Source organism: Sus scrofa, chromosome 4 (genome assembly GCF_000003025.6).
Source record: "Sus scrofa isolate TJ Tabasco breed Duroc chromosome 4, Sscrofa11.1, whole genome shotgun sequence".
In the NCBI taxonomy this organism is placed as follows: Eukaryota; Metazoa; Chordata; class Mammalia; order Artiodactyla; family Suidae; genus Sus; species Sus scrofa.
Genome location: NC_010446.5, coordinates 89,560,502 through 89,573,200, shown reverse-complemented (window position 1 = coordinate 89,573,200; position 12,699 = coordinate 89,560,502). Strand labels below are relative to the sequence as shown.

At 48.9% G+C, this 12,699-nt stretch overlaps 1 protein-coding gene across 2 annotated transcripts; it reads right to left on the bottom strand.

The window, feature by feature from the left end:
- On the bottom strand, nucleotides 1,148-12,340 carry LOC110260309 (intelectin-2-like). Of its 2 annotated transcripts, none has more exons than XM_021089551.1 (8): nucleotides 12,172-12,340; nucleotides 11,151-11,217; nucleotides 9,280-9,390; nucleotides 7,682-7,929; nucleotides 6,935-7,093; nucleotides 6,413-6,533; nucleotides 4,982-5,085; nucleotides 1,148-1,409 (listed from the first exon to the last, which is right to left on the bottom strand). In XM_021089551.1, the coding sequence occupies exons 1-8, from the start codon at nucleotides 12,205-12,207 to the stop codon at nucleotides 1,257-1,259; spliced, it is 999 nt and encodes a 332-aa protein (XP_020945210.1). In that variant the 5' UTR covers nucleotides 12,208-12,340; the 3' UTR covers nucleotides 1,148-1,256. The 2 variants fall into 2 exon arrangements, with proteins under 2 accessions (XP_020945210.1, XP_020945211.1); XM_021089552.1 differs by having other exon boundaries at nucleotides 9,280-9,387.

Below are 12,699 nucleotides of genomic sequence, written 5' to 3'. Positions count from 1 at the left end.
TCGTGTTGTGATTTACAATATGAAATATTAATTTGACCTCCATCCTGATTCTGGCCTAGAGGTCCTGAAACCTTTGGAATTTCAGAAGTGATCAAGAAAAAAGATGGGGGGGGTGTCTTTGCTTATGTTAATGAAGTGAGAACCAGCCCTGTGATGTGAGGGATGAAAATTCCAATCCCACCTACTCAGACCCTCCTGGGAAAACAGAGGTGGGAATTTGAATCAATTACACTAATCAACGATTTCATCAATCATGCCTGTGTCATGAAGCCTCTGTAAAAACCCAAAAAAGGACAGGGTTTGGAGAGCTTCTGGGCTGGTGACTACGGGGACCCAGGGGACAGTGCCGGGCTCAGAAAGGCCAAGGAAGCTCTGTGCCCTTTCCCCCTACTGTGCCCCTGGACTCCCTCCCTCCCTCCAAGCTGGCTCTTCCTGAATTATGCTCTTTTATAATGAGCTTATCATCTGCAAAGTAAAACATTTCTTTGCGTTCTATGAGCCACTCCTGCAAATTAACTGAACCCAATGAGGAATCTTTGGCATCCCCAATCTATGGCCACTCAGTCAAAGTGCAGGTGACAATCTGGACTCCGTAAGTGGCACCTGAACTGGGAGACTCGAGGGACAGTCTTGTAGGACACAGGCTTTCACACTGGGACCTCAAACTGTCTCCTGGCATCTGTGGGTCAAAGTTTAGCTGAGTTGCAGGACACGCAGCTGGTGGTCTATGAATTTCTTGGTGCTCTGAGAACCATCCCCAAGGAAGCACATTGGAACCGCCACTCGAATCATTTTGGGAACATGGTTCTGAGTATCAAAGGCAGGGGAATAAAGGGAGCAGGCAGTTTGACCCTGCCATTTCTTTCTTTCCTACTGAATCTCAATCATCATCATCTTTTCTTCTTCATGATGTTTATTGGATTAACCAAGAACTGCATGGTAGGAAAATTCACAAGATTTTCCTCTGGTCTTCAGTCTCACTCAGGAGTTCCCTAGAAAGAAGGGGAAAACATGTATGCTGGGACCTGAGACTTGACGCTCCAAACCCAGGGGGTCTAAAGAGGAAATCCACAGAACAAGAGACATTATTTTGAAAAGATCCTTCCGGGTCTCAGTCACTTTGTACAAAGAACTCAAAAACACAGAATGGGAAAAAAACGAGGTTTATTCTCCTCTCCTCCTTGTTAGCATTCTGTGTTTCCATCTCTGAGAACCTGGGGTTAGGACTGGGCTCCACGTCTCCCACCACCCAGCTCTCAGCGGTAGAACAGGAGCACAGCAGCCTCAGTTATCTCCTGGCTGGAGCTGTAAGCAACGTGTCTTCCATATCCGTTCCAGTCAAAGGCGGAGAAATCCCCACACTGCACAGGATTGCCCTCTGGGAAGAATCCTCCTCCACCAATGCAGTGCTGGGAGCAGAGAGAAGAGACATAGAGAGGGGTGTGCTGGGGACACCACTGAGACTTAGTGGGACAATTGCAGGTATCTGTGGTTGTGGTCCTAATTGGCTTTGCCCCAATCCCAGGTAAAACTTCTCCCTCCAGTGGACGCTGAGGTCATGCTCTTTCCTGAAATCCTTTCTACCTTTTTTATAGTTCTTCTCCGTCCCCTCAGCCCCTCTTTGGCTCAATCAGTCCCCCAGCTGCTCTTCTTCACGGCTCTGTCCACACCTCACTCTCCCGATTATGGCTCCTCACCTCCCATGACATACCAGCATGATCATATGGCGTCAGTCTCCTCCTCAGTCTCTGCTTGAAAACCCATATCCAAAGCCACCTGGAGATCTCCACCTAGATGGCTCTAGATCTAAAACGCCATTGAGCAAAACCCAATGAATTCTCTCTCTTGCTGCCCCTGAACTTAGTCCTCTTCTTGTCACCCATCCTAATGGATACCACAGCGTTGGGGGTATAGTGGTGAGCATAGCTGCCTTCCACCATCATGGATAGAACTAAGTCACCCAAAACGAAAACCTGAAGTCTCTTCAGTCTCCCTCACTTTCCATGCCCCATATTCGTTAGCGCCTCAAGAACTGTAGACTCCATTGCCTGTGTATCCACCCTTGCTCATCCAACCTTATCAAGAAGATGCTGCCTTGGAGTTCCCATCATGGCTCAGCGGAAACAAGTCTGGCTGGCATCCATGAGGACGCAGGTACGATCCCTGGCCTCACTCGGTGGGTTGGGTATCCGAGCTGTGGTATAGGTCACAGATGTGGCTTGGCTCCAGCATTGCTGTGGCTGTGGTGTAGGCCAGCAGCTACAGCTCTGATTCAGCCCCTAGCCTGAGAACCTCCATGGGTGCAACCCTAAAGCAAAAGAAGAAGAAGAAGGATGTTGGAGAATACGTTCATGACCTCAACATGTAGAAATATTTTGTAAACCGAGCATTCAAGTACTAATCATATGTGAGGATATAGATATTGGACTTCACTGGCAATAATCATGTCCAGTGCTCACAAGATAAAAACTTTCAGTTATAAAATAACTCCTAACAGTATGGTACTGGTATCAAGACAGACAGACAGAGACAGACAAGTGGAACAGAATTGTGAACCCAGTAATTAACCCTGACACCTATGGTCAATTAATCTTTGCATAGGAGGCAGGAGAATAAAATGGGAAGAAGAAAGTCTATTCAGCAAGCATTGCTGGACAGCTGCATGCAAAACAATGAAACTAGAACACACCCTCACGCCATGCACAAAAATAATCTCAAAATGGCCGAAAGACTGAAATATAAGACAAGACACCATCAAACTCCTGGAAGAGAACACAGGAAAAACATTCTCTGACATTAACCTCATGAATATTTCCTCAGGTCAGTCTCCCAAGGCAACAGAAATAAGAGCAAAAATAAACCAATGGCACCCAATCAAACCTACAAGCTTTTGCACAGCAAAGGAAACCAAAAAGAAAACAAAAAGACAACTTACAGAATGGGAGAAAATAGTTTCAAATGATGCAATGGACGAGGGCTTAATCTCTAGGATATACAAGCAACTTATACAACTCAACAGCAAAAAAGCCAACCGCCCAATGGAAAAATGGGCAAAAGACCTGAACAGACTGTTCTCCAAGGAAGATACACAGATGGCCAGCAAACACGTGAAAAAATGCTCTACATCGCTGATTATAAGAGAAATGCAAATCAAAACTACCATGAGGTACCACCTCACACCAGTCAGAATGGCCATCTTTAATAAGCCCACAAATAACAAGTGCTTGAGGGGCTGTAGAGAAAAGGGAATCCTCCTGCACCGTCGGTGGGAATGTAAGCTGGTACAGCCACTATGGAGAACAGTATGGAGCTACCTTAGAAATCTATACATAGAACTACCATATGACCCAGCAATCCCACTCTTGGGCATATATTAGGACAAAACTTTCCTTAAAAAAGACACATGTACCCGCATGTTCATTGCAGAACTATTCACAATAGCCAAAACATGGAAACAACCCAAATGTCCATCAACAGACGATTGGATTAGGAAGATGTGGTATATATATAGACACAATGGAATACTACTCAGCCATTAAAAAAGAATGACACAACACCATTTGCAGCACCATGGATGGAACTAGAGACTCTCATACTGAGTGAAATAAGTCAGAAAGAGAAAGACAAATACCATATGATATCACTTATAACTGGAATCTAATATACAGCACAAATGAACGTTTCCACGGAAAAGAAAATAATAGACTTGGAGAATAGACTTGTGGCTGCCCGGTGGGGAGACAGGGAGGGAGTGGGAGGCTTCAGGAGCTTGGGGTTAATGGATGCAAACTATTGCTCTTGGAATGGATTTACAGTGAGATCCCCTGCTGTGTAGCACTGAGAACTATGTCTAGATACTTACGTCACAACACAACAATAGGAGGAAAAAGTATGAATACGTGTATGTGTAAATTGGCCCCATGCTGTACAGCAGAAAAAATAAATAAATAAAGACATGAGGGGAAAAAAAAAACCCTTCTCTCATACAAAATAAAATAAAACAAAACAAAACAAAACAAAATGAGTCCTGGGGGAGTTCCCGTTGTGGCACAGCAGAAACGAATCTGACTAGGAACCATGAGGTGGTGGGTTCGATCCCTGGCCTCGCTCAGTGGGTTAAGGATCCTGCCTAGCTGTGAGCTGTGGTGTAGGTTGCAGAAATGGCCCGAATCCCACATTGCTGTGGCTGTGGCTGTGGCATATGCCAGCAGCTATAGCTCCGATTCGACTCCCAGCCTGGGAACCTCCATAGGCCACAGGTGCCACCCTAAAAAGCAAACAAAATAAAATAAAAATAAAAATAAATAAAATAAGTCCTGGGGATGAAATGGCGACTATAGTTAAGAATACTGTATTGTATGTGATAAAAGTTACTAAGAGAATAGATCTTCAAAGTTCTTATCACAAGAAAACATTATTTGTGGCAATGTGTGGTGGTGGATGGTGACTGGCTCTACTATGCTGATCATGTCACGATTTATAAATACATAGAATCATTATGTTACACCCCGGAACTCATACACTGATACATGTCAATCATATCTCAATTTTTAAAAGAATGATAACAATTGAAAAATTATGTCTACAAAGTACCATCGAAAGAGTCAAAAGACGTAGTTCCCATCGTGGCTCAGTGGCTAACGAGTCCGACTAGGAACCATGAAGTTTCGGGTTCGATCTCTGGCCTTGCTCAGTAGGTTAAGGATCCAGTGTTGCGGTGAGCTGTGCTGTAGGTCACAGACGTGACTCGGATCTGGTGTAGCTGTGGCTCTGCCAAAGGCCGGCAGCTACAGCTCCAATTAGACCCCTAGCCTGGGAACCTCCATATGCCGCAGGTGTGGCCCTAGAAAAGGCAAAAAACAAGTGACAAAAAAAAAAAAAAAAGAGTAAAAAGGCAAGCCACGGAGAAACACATCAACACACCCCCTGCAGGTGAACACACACACACAAATGCACAAATCATGGGTCTTCCCAAACTCACATGTTCAGTGTTGCAGCCAGTGACTCTCATCCCAGCACACAGGGCGTTGGCTGCTCTCTCGTTATTAAACACCCTGAACTGGACAAATCCTGCCACAAATTCCGCTGGAAAAGAAGAGGCAGAGAAAGAGCCAAGGATTCGAAGGAGGAGCTAGAACCAGCTTCCCTTTGACTAGTTCAGGATGCCCTAAACCAACAGGGCAGGGAGCCCAGCACCTCTGCGGACAGTGGCTGCTACATCCTGGCCCTGAGCTTACATGGAAGAGAAATTCTCCTCTTCGGGGGCAAGAAGACCAAGGCTGGGGCTCACAAGAGGTCACTTGTCTGCCTAAGGCTTTCGGAGAACTTAGACTCCACTGAAAGATCAGCAAGCACAGTGCCCGAGGTCCAGCAGGAATAAACAATGATGGGATGGGCCATCCGCTCCTGCTGGCACACTTTGCATCCAGTTACCATGAGCTTTTATGTTCCCACCTACCATTCCTTGCTTTCTTATCCTCCCGCTAAAGACTTAAGTTCTGTGGCTTTATTTTGCTGAAAAATACGCCTTTTTAAAAATCATAGGTATCCGGGAGTTCCCGAGTGGTACAGCAGAAATGAATCCAACTAGGAACCATGAGGTTGTGGGTTCAATCCCTGGCCTTGCTCAATGGCTTAACTATCCGGCGTTGCCGGGAGCTGTTGTATAGGTCACAGATGCGGCTTGGATCCTGCGCTGCTGTGGCTGTGGTGCAGGCCAGCAACTGTAGCTCCGATTAGACCCCCACCCCTGGAATCTCCATATGTGGCAGGAGCGGCACCCCCCGAAAAAAAATACTAATAATAATAGGTATCCATCATAACTAATGTGAATTTTCCTCACCACTTTCGAATGTTCTCACCTGTCAACATTAGCCTAAATTTGCCTTAACTATTACAAGAGGTCTTACAGGCTTTTGGTTAAGAAGCCTGAGTTTAGAGCCTATAAAATGGAGAAGGTAGGAATTCTAACATCATAGTTTTCTCATGATAATTAAATGTCACTGAACCATGGCAAGTTCCTCTATAGGAGTTCCCGTCATGGCAGAGCGGAAACAAATCTGACTAGGAACCATGAGGTTGCAGGTTCTATCCCTGGCCTCACTCAGTGGGTTAACGATCCAGCGTTGCCCTGAGCTGTGGTATAGGTCTCAGACTCGGCTCAGATCCTGCATTGCTGTGGCTATGGTGTAGGCTGGCAGCTACAGCTCCAATTGGACCCATAGCCTGGAACCTCCATATCCTGCAGGTACGGCCCTAAAGAGAAAAAAAGAAAAAGAAAAAGTTCCTCTGTAAGAGCTTGGCACCTTGAACATGCTCGATAAGTGCTAGCAAGTATTAATTGTTGGTATTTACACTTGCTCCAAGAGTGCGGGAAAGGACTGATGACTGGGCTTGGGAAGCAGACACTCACTTTGTCCATAGGGTGAGTAATAAGACGCAGTTTTCTGAGCATCGCCATAGTCATAGACAACAGGAATGGCTGGGCCATTGTCAGTCCAACATTTCCCTATTCCGTATTTCACTGGGTATTTCTGCAAGGACCCAAAACAGAGGCTGTGTGAGGCCAGTAGAGAGGCTGCCACATGGGGAAGTCGGGGGTTTAGCGCCCTCAGTTCTCTTGTTATGTAGAAATCGGCCTGGATAACAGGGATTCCCTTCTCTCCACAGCCAGGTCCCTCACCAGCCTCCAGCCCCTTGTCCTCCTCCCTCGCTGCCCCCATTCCCTCTCCCACAGGGCTCTCCCCCTGCCTGGCCCATTATCCCTCTGAAAGAGGCAGCCCAGGTATCACAGTGACCCACAGGTAGGAGAAAGCCAAACACAGGCACCTGCTAGTGAAAAGGGACCCAGAGCAGACGGACTCCTTACCCCAAGACCTGGCTCTCCATTCACCAAAGGAAGAACCCCCCACCCACAGCCAGTGGCCCCATATACCTGGTAGAGTCCAAACAGATTATGTCCCAGGCTCTGGAAGAATCCAGTATTGGTGCGGTACCTCAGCAAGGAGCTGTTCCTCCACTGCTGCAGGGGAGACCGGTTGGGCACATGCCAGATGCCCAGGTCCCGGGCTTGGATGTCATAGTAGCCAGGGTTCTAGAGAGTGACATGCAATGAGCCTGACCAGCCCATGAAGCCCAACCAGCAGCAGACCCCACACTCAGCCCTCTGCTGAGTTGAGAGGTCTGGGCTCCAGGCGCACAGGTGGCCAGCAGCACTCAGACACCCCCTTCCACTAGGTGGCAGTGCCTCACCACCCAGCAGACTGCCTGGGAGGAGGTTGTGATTCAAGACATGGAATGCTGGAGCTCCCATCGTGGCTCAGTGGTTAATGAATCTGAGGTTGCGGGGTCGATCCCTGGCCTCGCTCAGTGTGTTAAGGATCTGGCATTGCCTCGAGCTGTGCTGTAGGTTGCAGATGCGGCTCAGATCCCGCACTGCTGTGGCTGTGGCATAGGCTGGTGGCTACAGCTCTGATTAGACCCCTAACCTGAGAACCTCTCTATGCGGGTGCGGCCCTACAAAAGACAAAAGACAAAAAAAAAAAAAAAGACATGGAATCCTCTCTTTCTCCCTCCCCAGCCCTACCGCCACACCCCCACCCTCCACCCTCCCTTCCACACCCTGGGGTCCAGCCACACACAGCAACTACCCTTTCCTAGCTGGGTGGTCAGGGCCACCAACCTTGTAGTCATCGCTGGTGGCCGCCTCTGCAGACCCAAAGGTGTTGTAATTGGCCCCGTTGCCATCTCCCTCGGGGTAGTCGGCCCTGCTGCCCTGCTGACTAGACCAGCGGTCACCCAACGTGCATTTCCCAGCCATGAGATTCTCGTGCACACTGGCCACCAGGGTCCAGCCACCACCCCCAGACGTCATGTCACAGAAGGTCTGGTAGACGACACCATTCTCAGTGCGGAGGAAATACAGGCCATCTGCAGAGGGAACCAGCCCACAGGCCCCTGTCTGAGACCACAGGGTTCTTCTCAAGACCCCCACCCAGAAAGACCCTCGGAATCAAGAATGCGTTCAGGAGTTCCCATCGTGGCACAGCAGAAATGAATCTGACTAGGAACCATGAGGTTGCAGGTTCCATCCATGGCCTCACTCAGTGGGTTAAGGATCCGACATTGCCATGAGCTGTGGTATAGGTCACAGACTACAATTACAACTACAACTCGGAACTGGCGTTGCTGTGGCTGTGGTGTAGGCTGGCAGCTACAGCTCCAATCCAACCCCTAGCCTGGGAACCTCCTTATGCCACAGGTGTGGCCCGAAAAAGCCAAAAATAGAAAAAAAAGAAAAGAAAGAAAGGCCCTAAAAAGCTAAAAAGAAAAGAAAAGAAAAGAAAAAGAAAGGAAGCAAGAAAGAAAAGAATGGATTCAGAAGGCTCCACACAATCCATTTGCTGGAGGACAATTCGCTTCACATCATCTATGAGCAGGGACATGCCTGCCTTTGCTCCCTGCTATCTTTTCAAAGCCTTTATAGAGCAAACATCCTAGAAGACAGAGATGGTAACTCCCTCTGAACAGCGCCTCCTTCTCTGGCCAGGAGAGGCCAGAAATCAGCACCCAACCACATCAGGATGTGGCCTCTACAAGTCAGAGTAAATGGCAGGCACGGTCACTGCCTGTTAGATAACATTCAGGTTCCCTAAGCCCAGAGATCCTCTCCTGGACCCATGTGCAGTGGGCCGGCCAAAAACAAAAAAAAATAAATAAAATGAAAACGAAAATAAAAAGGCTTGCCCAAAATTTTCCAGCCCCATCTGTCAGCCTGCTTGGCAAACCCACTGCATCTTCAGATGTCTCCTGGCCCTACTCACATCACCCTGTTGGGACTGGGATCGGGGAGACAGCACAGGGAAAAGCTGATACTCTGACTACTGCTGTGGCTGTGAATAACACATTCTCTGTCTCCACCTCAGGAGGCTCGTCTTTTCTGCCAGCATCTATGAAACTGCGGCAGGCTAACACTTTAGCTGAAAAAGAGGGAAATAGCTTAGACTCATCACAGCTCTGCCCACCAGCCTAAGAGTCACCTGGATCACTGCATTCTCCCTGTGTTCAGAAAATCATGTCTGCTGTGCCAGAGGCAGGGGGGCCCCAAAAGCCTCAGTATTCCCACTGGACAGCTCCTTGGCTGGAAGCTGGACTCAGAGCAGACACGCAATTCGGGCACATTCCTCTTGATCTCCATGACTGGGATCTCCTTTAGATTAAAAATAATAATAATAATTTAAAAAGCCAAAAGGGGATGTGCTGGACTAGTTTATTACTCACCACCTGCTCTATGGCAACTTTCTTTGATTTCCTTGCAGCTCCGAGGCAGGAAAGACAGAAAAGGGGCACACGATTCGTTCTCCGGGAACCATTCCACAGACTGGGTCGCTGCTAGAGGATGTGGAGATAATTCTCATTAAGAGTCTGATGCCACCGAACCACCCTTCCTGGTCATGGGCTCCCAGCCTCTGCCCACTTCATTTGCTCATCACTGTGCTGTGAGGCCCCAGAGGTCAGGGTCCTCTCTGCTAAGACCAGCTGGCACACATCTAGTACAGACGCAACACTCAAATTCTTCTGCTCAACTAAAACGAAAACTGGGGAGTTCCCGTAGTGGCACAGTGGAAATGAATCTGACTAGCAACCATGAGGTTGCAGGTTCGATCCCTGGCCTCGCTCAGTGGGTTAAGGTTCTGGTGTTGCCGTGAGCTGTGGTGTAGGTTGCAGACACGGCTCGGAACCCTCGTTGCTGTGGCTGTGGTGTAGGCCAGTGGCTACAGCTCCGATTAGACCCCTAGCCTGGGAACCTCCATATGCCGCAGGTGTGGCCCTAAAAAGCAAAATAAATAAATAAGAGAACACAGAAAATTGTAACAAATTCTGAGGGGCTAGGAGAGAAGTTTAAAAATAAAAATAAGTAAAATTTAGAAATGAAAACTATGGACTTCCCTTGTTGCACAGCGGGTTAAGGATCCAACGATGTCACTACCGTTGCATATGTTCAACCCCTGGCCCAGGAACCTCCACATGGGGAGCATGAGGCCAAAAAAATGTCACTGTGCCTATTCTGAGGGGTAGAATTGTGAGAATGGGGATCAGTCAAGGTTGTTCCCTGGACACAGCCCTCACCACCCAGCCCCCTCTAGGATCTCTAGGCCAGAGCCATAGGAGTAGGAGTATCTAGAAGGAAACTGCCTTTTTTATTTTTTTAATATTTATTTATTTGTTTATTTATTTTGTCTTTTTGCCTTTTCTAGGGCTGCTCCCGTGACATATGGAGGTTCCCAGGCTAGGGATCAAATCGGAGCTGCAGCCACCGGCCTACACCAGAGCCACAGCAACGCGGGATCCGAGGCACGTCTGCAACCTACACCACAGCTCACGGCAACACCAGATCCTTAACCCACTGAGCGAGGCCAGGGATCGAACCCGCAACCTCATGGTCCCTAGTCGGATTCGTTAACCACTGCGCCATGACGGGAACTCCGGGAACAGTCTTTTTAGAAAAAAATAAAATAGAGTTAATTAATAATATTGTGTTAGTCTCTAGAGTATAGCCAAGTAATTTGGAGATATACATATAGATATTCTTTTTCAGATTCTTTTCAATTATAAGTTTTTACACAATTTTGAGTATAGTTCCCTGTGCTACACAGGAGGTCCTTGTTGTTTGACTATTTTATATACAGTAGCATGTGCATATTAATTCCAAACTCCTAATTTCTCTCTCTCCTCCCCTAGCTCACCCAGAAGGGGGCAGTCTTTACCATGCCGCCCCTGAGCCTCCTCTGTCATACAGCCCTGACCACCAGCTCCTTCAGGGAATCCCCAGGCCAAGGCCATAGGAGAAGGAGTAGCAACAACGGAACAGACTTTACCATGGCTCCCCAGAGCCAGCCAGCCAACCTAACGCACAGAGTGGAGCCCCAGGGTGTGGCTTAACTAACACCCTACCTTCTTCAGACCAGACCCACGGAGAAGCCAGCAATCAGCACCCAGGACACATCAGGTTGGCTGCAAGGTTGGCCTCTGTGCATCTCCATGACTTCCCCTCTGTGTTAGGACTTCAGCCTGCAGCCCAGCTTCTAGTCCCTCTGCTCCTCTGCACACCTCAGGGCAGCTGAAGAAACTGCTGCTCCTCAGAGACTTACCTGCACTCTGCCCTCTGGTGGCCACAGAGAGGAACAGCAGGAGGCAGAATCGGGCCCCAAAACTCCTCTAAGGGGAAAAAGAGATGCCTAAGGTTACTGGCTGGACCATCCTTTCTTTTCCTCCCATCCTTTCTCCCTGAACTTTCTGAGTAAGTGTTAGGGGCTACATGGGGGCTCATTGTTAAAATGGCTCTTTATGCTGACCCATGAGACTGACCACCTTGCTCAGGGGACATCCTGTTTTCGCCACTGGTGCCTCCTTTTCCAAGACTATGAGACTCTTTCCCCCCTTTCACTGTGGGACACCACACACCTCCAGCTTTCTCAAGATTATGAGACCAGGAGTTCCCGTCGTGGCGCAGTGGTTAACAAATCCGACTAGGAACCATGAGGTTGCGGGTTCGGTCCCTGCCCTTGCTCAGTGGGTTGACGATCTGGTGTTGCCGGGAGCTGTGGCATAGGTTGCAGATGCAGCTCGGATCCCACGTTGCTGTGGCTCTGGCGTAGGCCGGAGGCTACAGCTCCGATTTGACCCCTAGCCTGGGAACCTCCATATGCCGAGGGAGCAACCCAAGAAATAGCAAAAAAGACCAAAAAAAAAGGATTATGAGACCACCCTACCGTGAGACACCTCTGACTTCCCATGACTGTGTGACCACCAGAGTCCAGCTGCAGGCGAAAGATAAACTAAACTCCCCACGCTTCAGGGAATCCAATTTCCCATCCTGGGAGATTAAGAAGGCCCCGAGAGAAGGGTGGGGGGCGGGGCGCTGGCTCTTCTCAAGGGTCAGTCACCCTCTCCTTTTCCCTCTAATAAATTTTCTTCTCTTTGCCTGAACACACTCTTTTTCTCCGCACTCACCTTACACTAAGAAAACCTCAAATGGAAAGGTTATGGGCTTCTAGCCGTTGGGGAACCTCCTCGAATAGCCCCCACCCCTATCCAGCCCTACAAATACTTCACTGGCCATGGGCTCCTTTCTCCTTAAATCCCTCCCCATCCCTGAGACCAAGACCAGACCTGAGCTGGCATCTTGCCTCCCCACACGCAGACCATCTCTCAGACTCAGAAACACCTTCCTCACAGCACAGAGAGCTCCCTCCTTTCCTTCCTCACAGATGCCAGGAGCTGAGAACTCCCTGCCAGGTGGAGGCTCAGGGCTACTGTCTGCAGTAGAGTCCTGATGGGGGGCAAGTGTTGAGCTTTTATGGGGAGAGCAAGCATGCAGGCCCTGCCCGGCCCTGCCCACTGCAGGCTGCAGGCCCTGCCCTCCGGGCCTCCTCCCCTTGAAGGTCCCAGGGCATCAGCCTCTGGCAACAAGAAGAAATGTGTGACTGGCTGGAGAACCAGGAAGCAGTGCTTTTGGTCACACAAGTGACAGCCACCACCTGAGGAGGGGGAACCCTGTTCAGGGCACACATAGCGAGCGTGATGTAACAACCTGTCGGGATGGATGGGTGCTTACAGTTCTTCCCTGAAGCTTGTCCTGCTCCCAAGTCAGATGCCCAGTGCCTCACAGACCTCTGCCAAGACAGCCTCCTTCAAGTC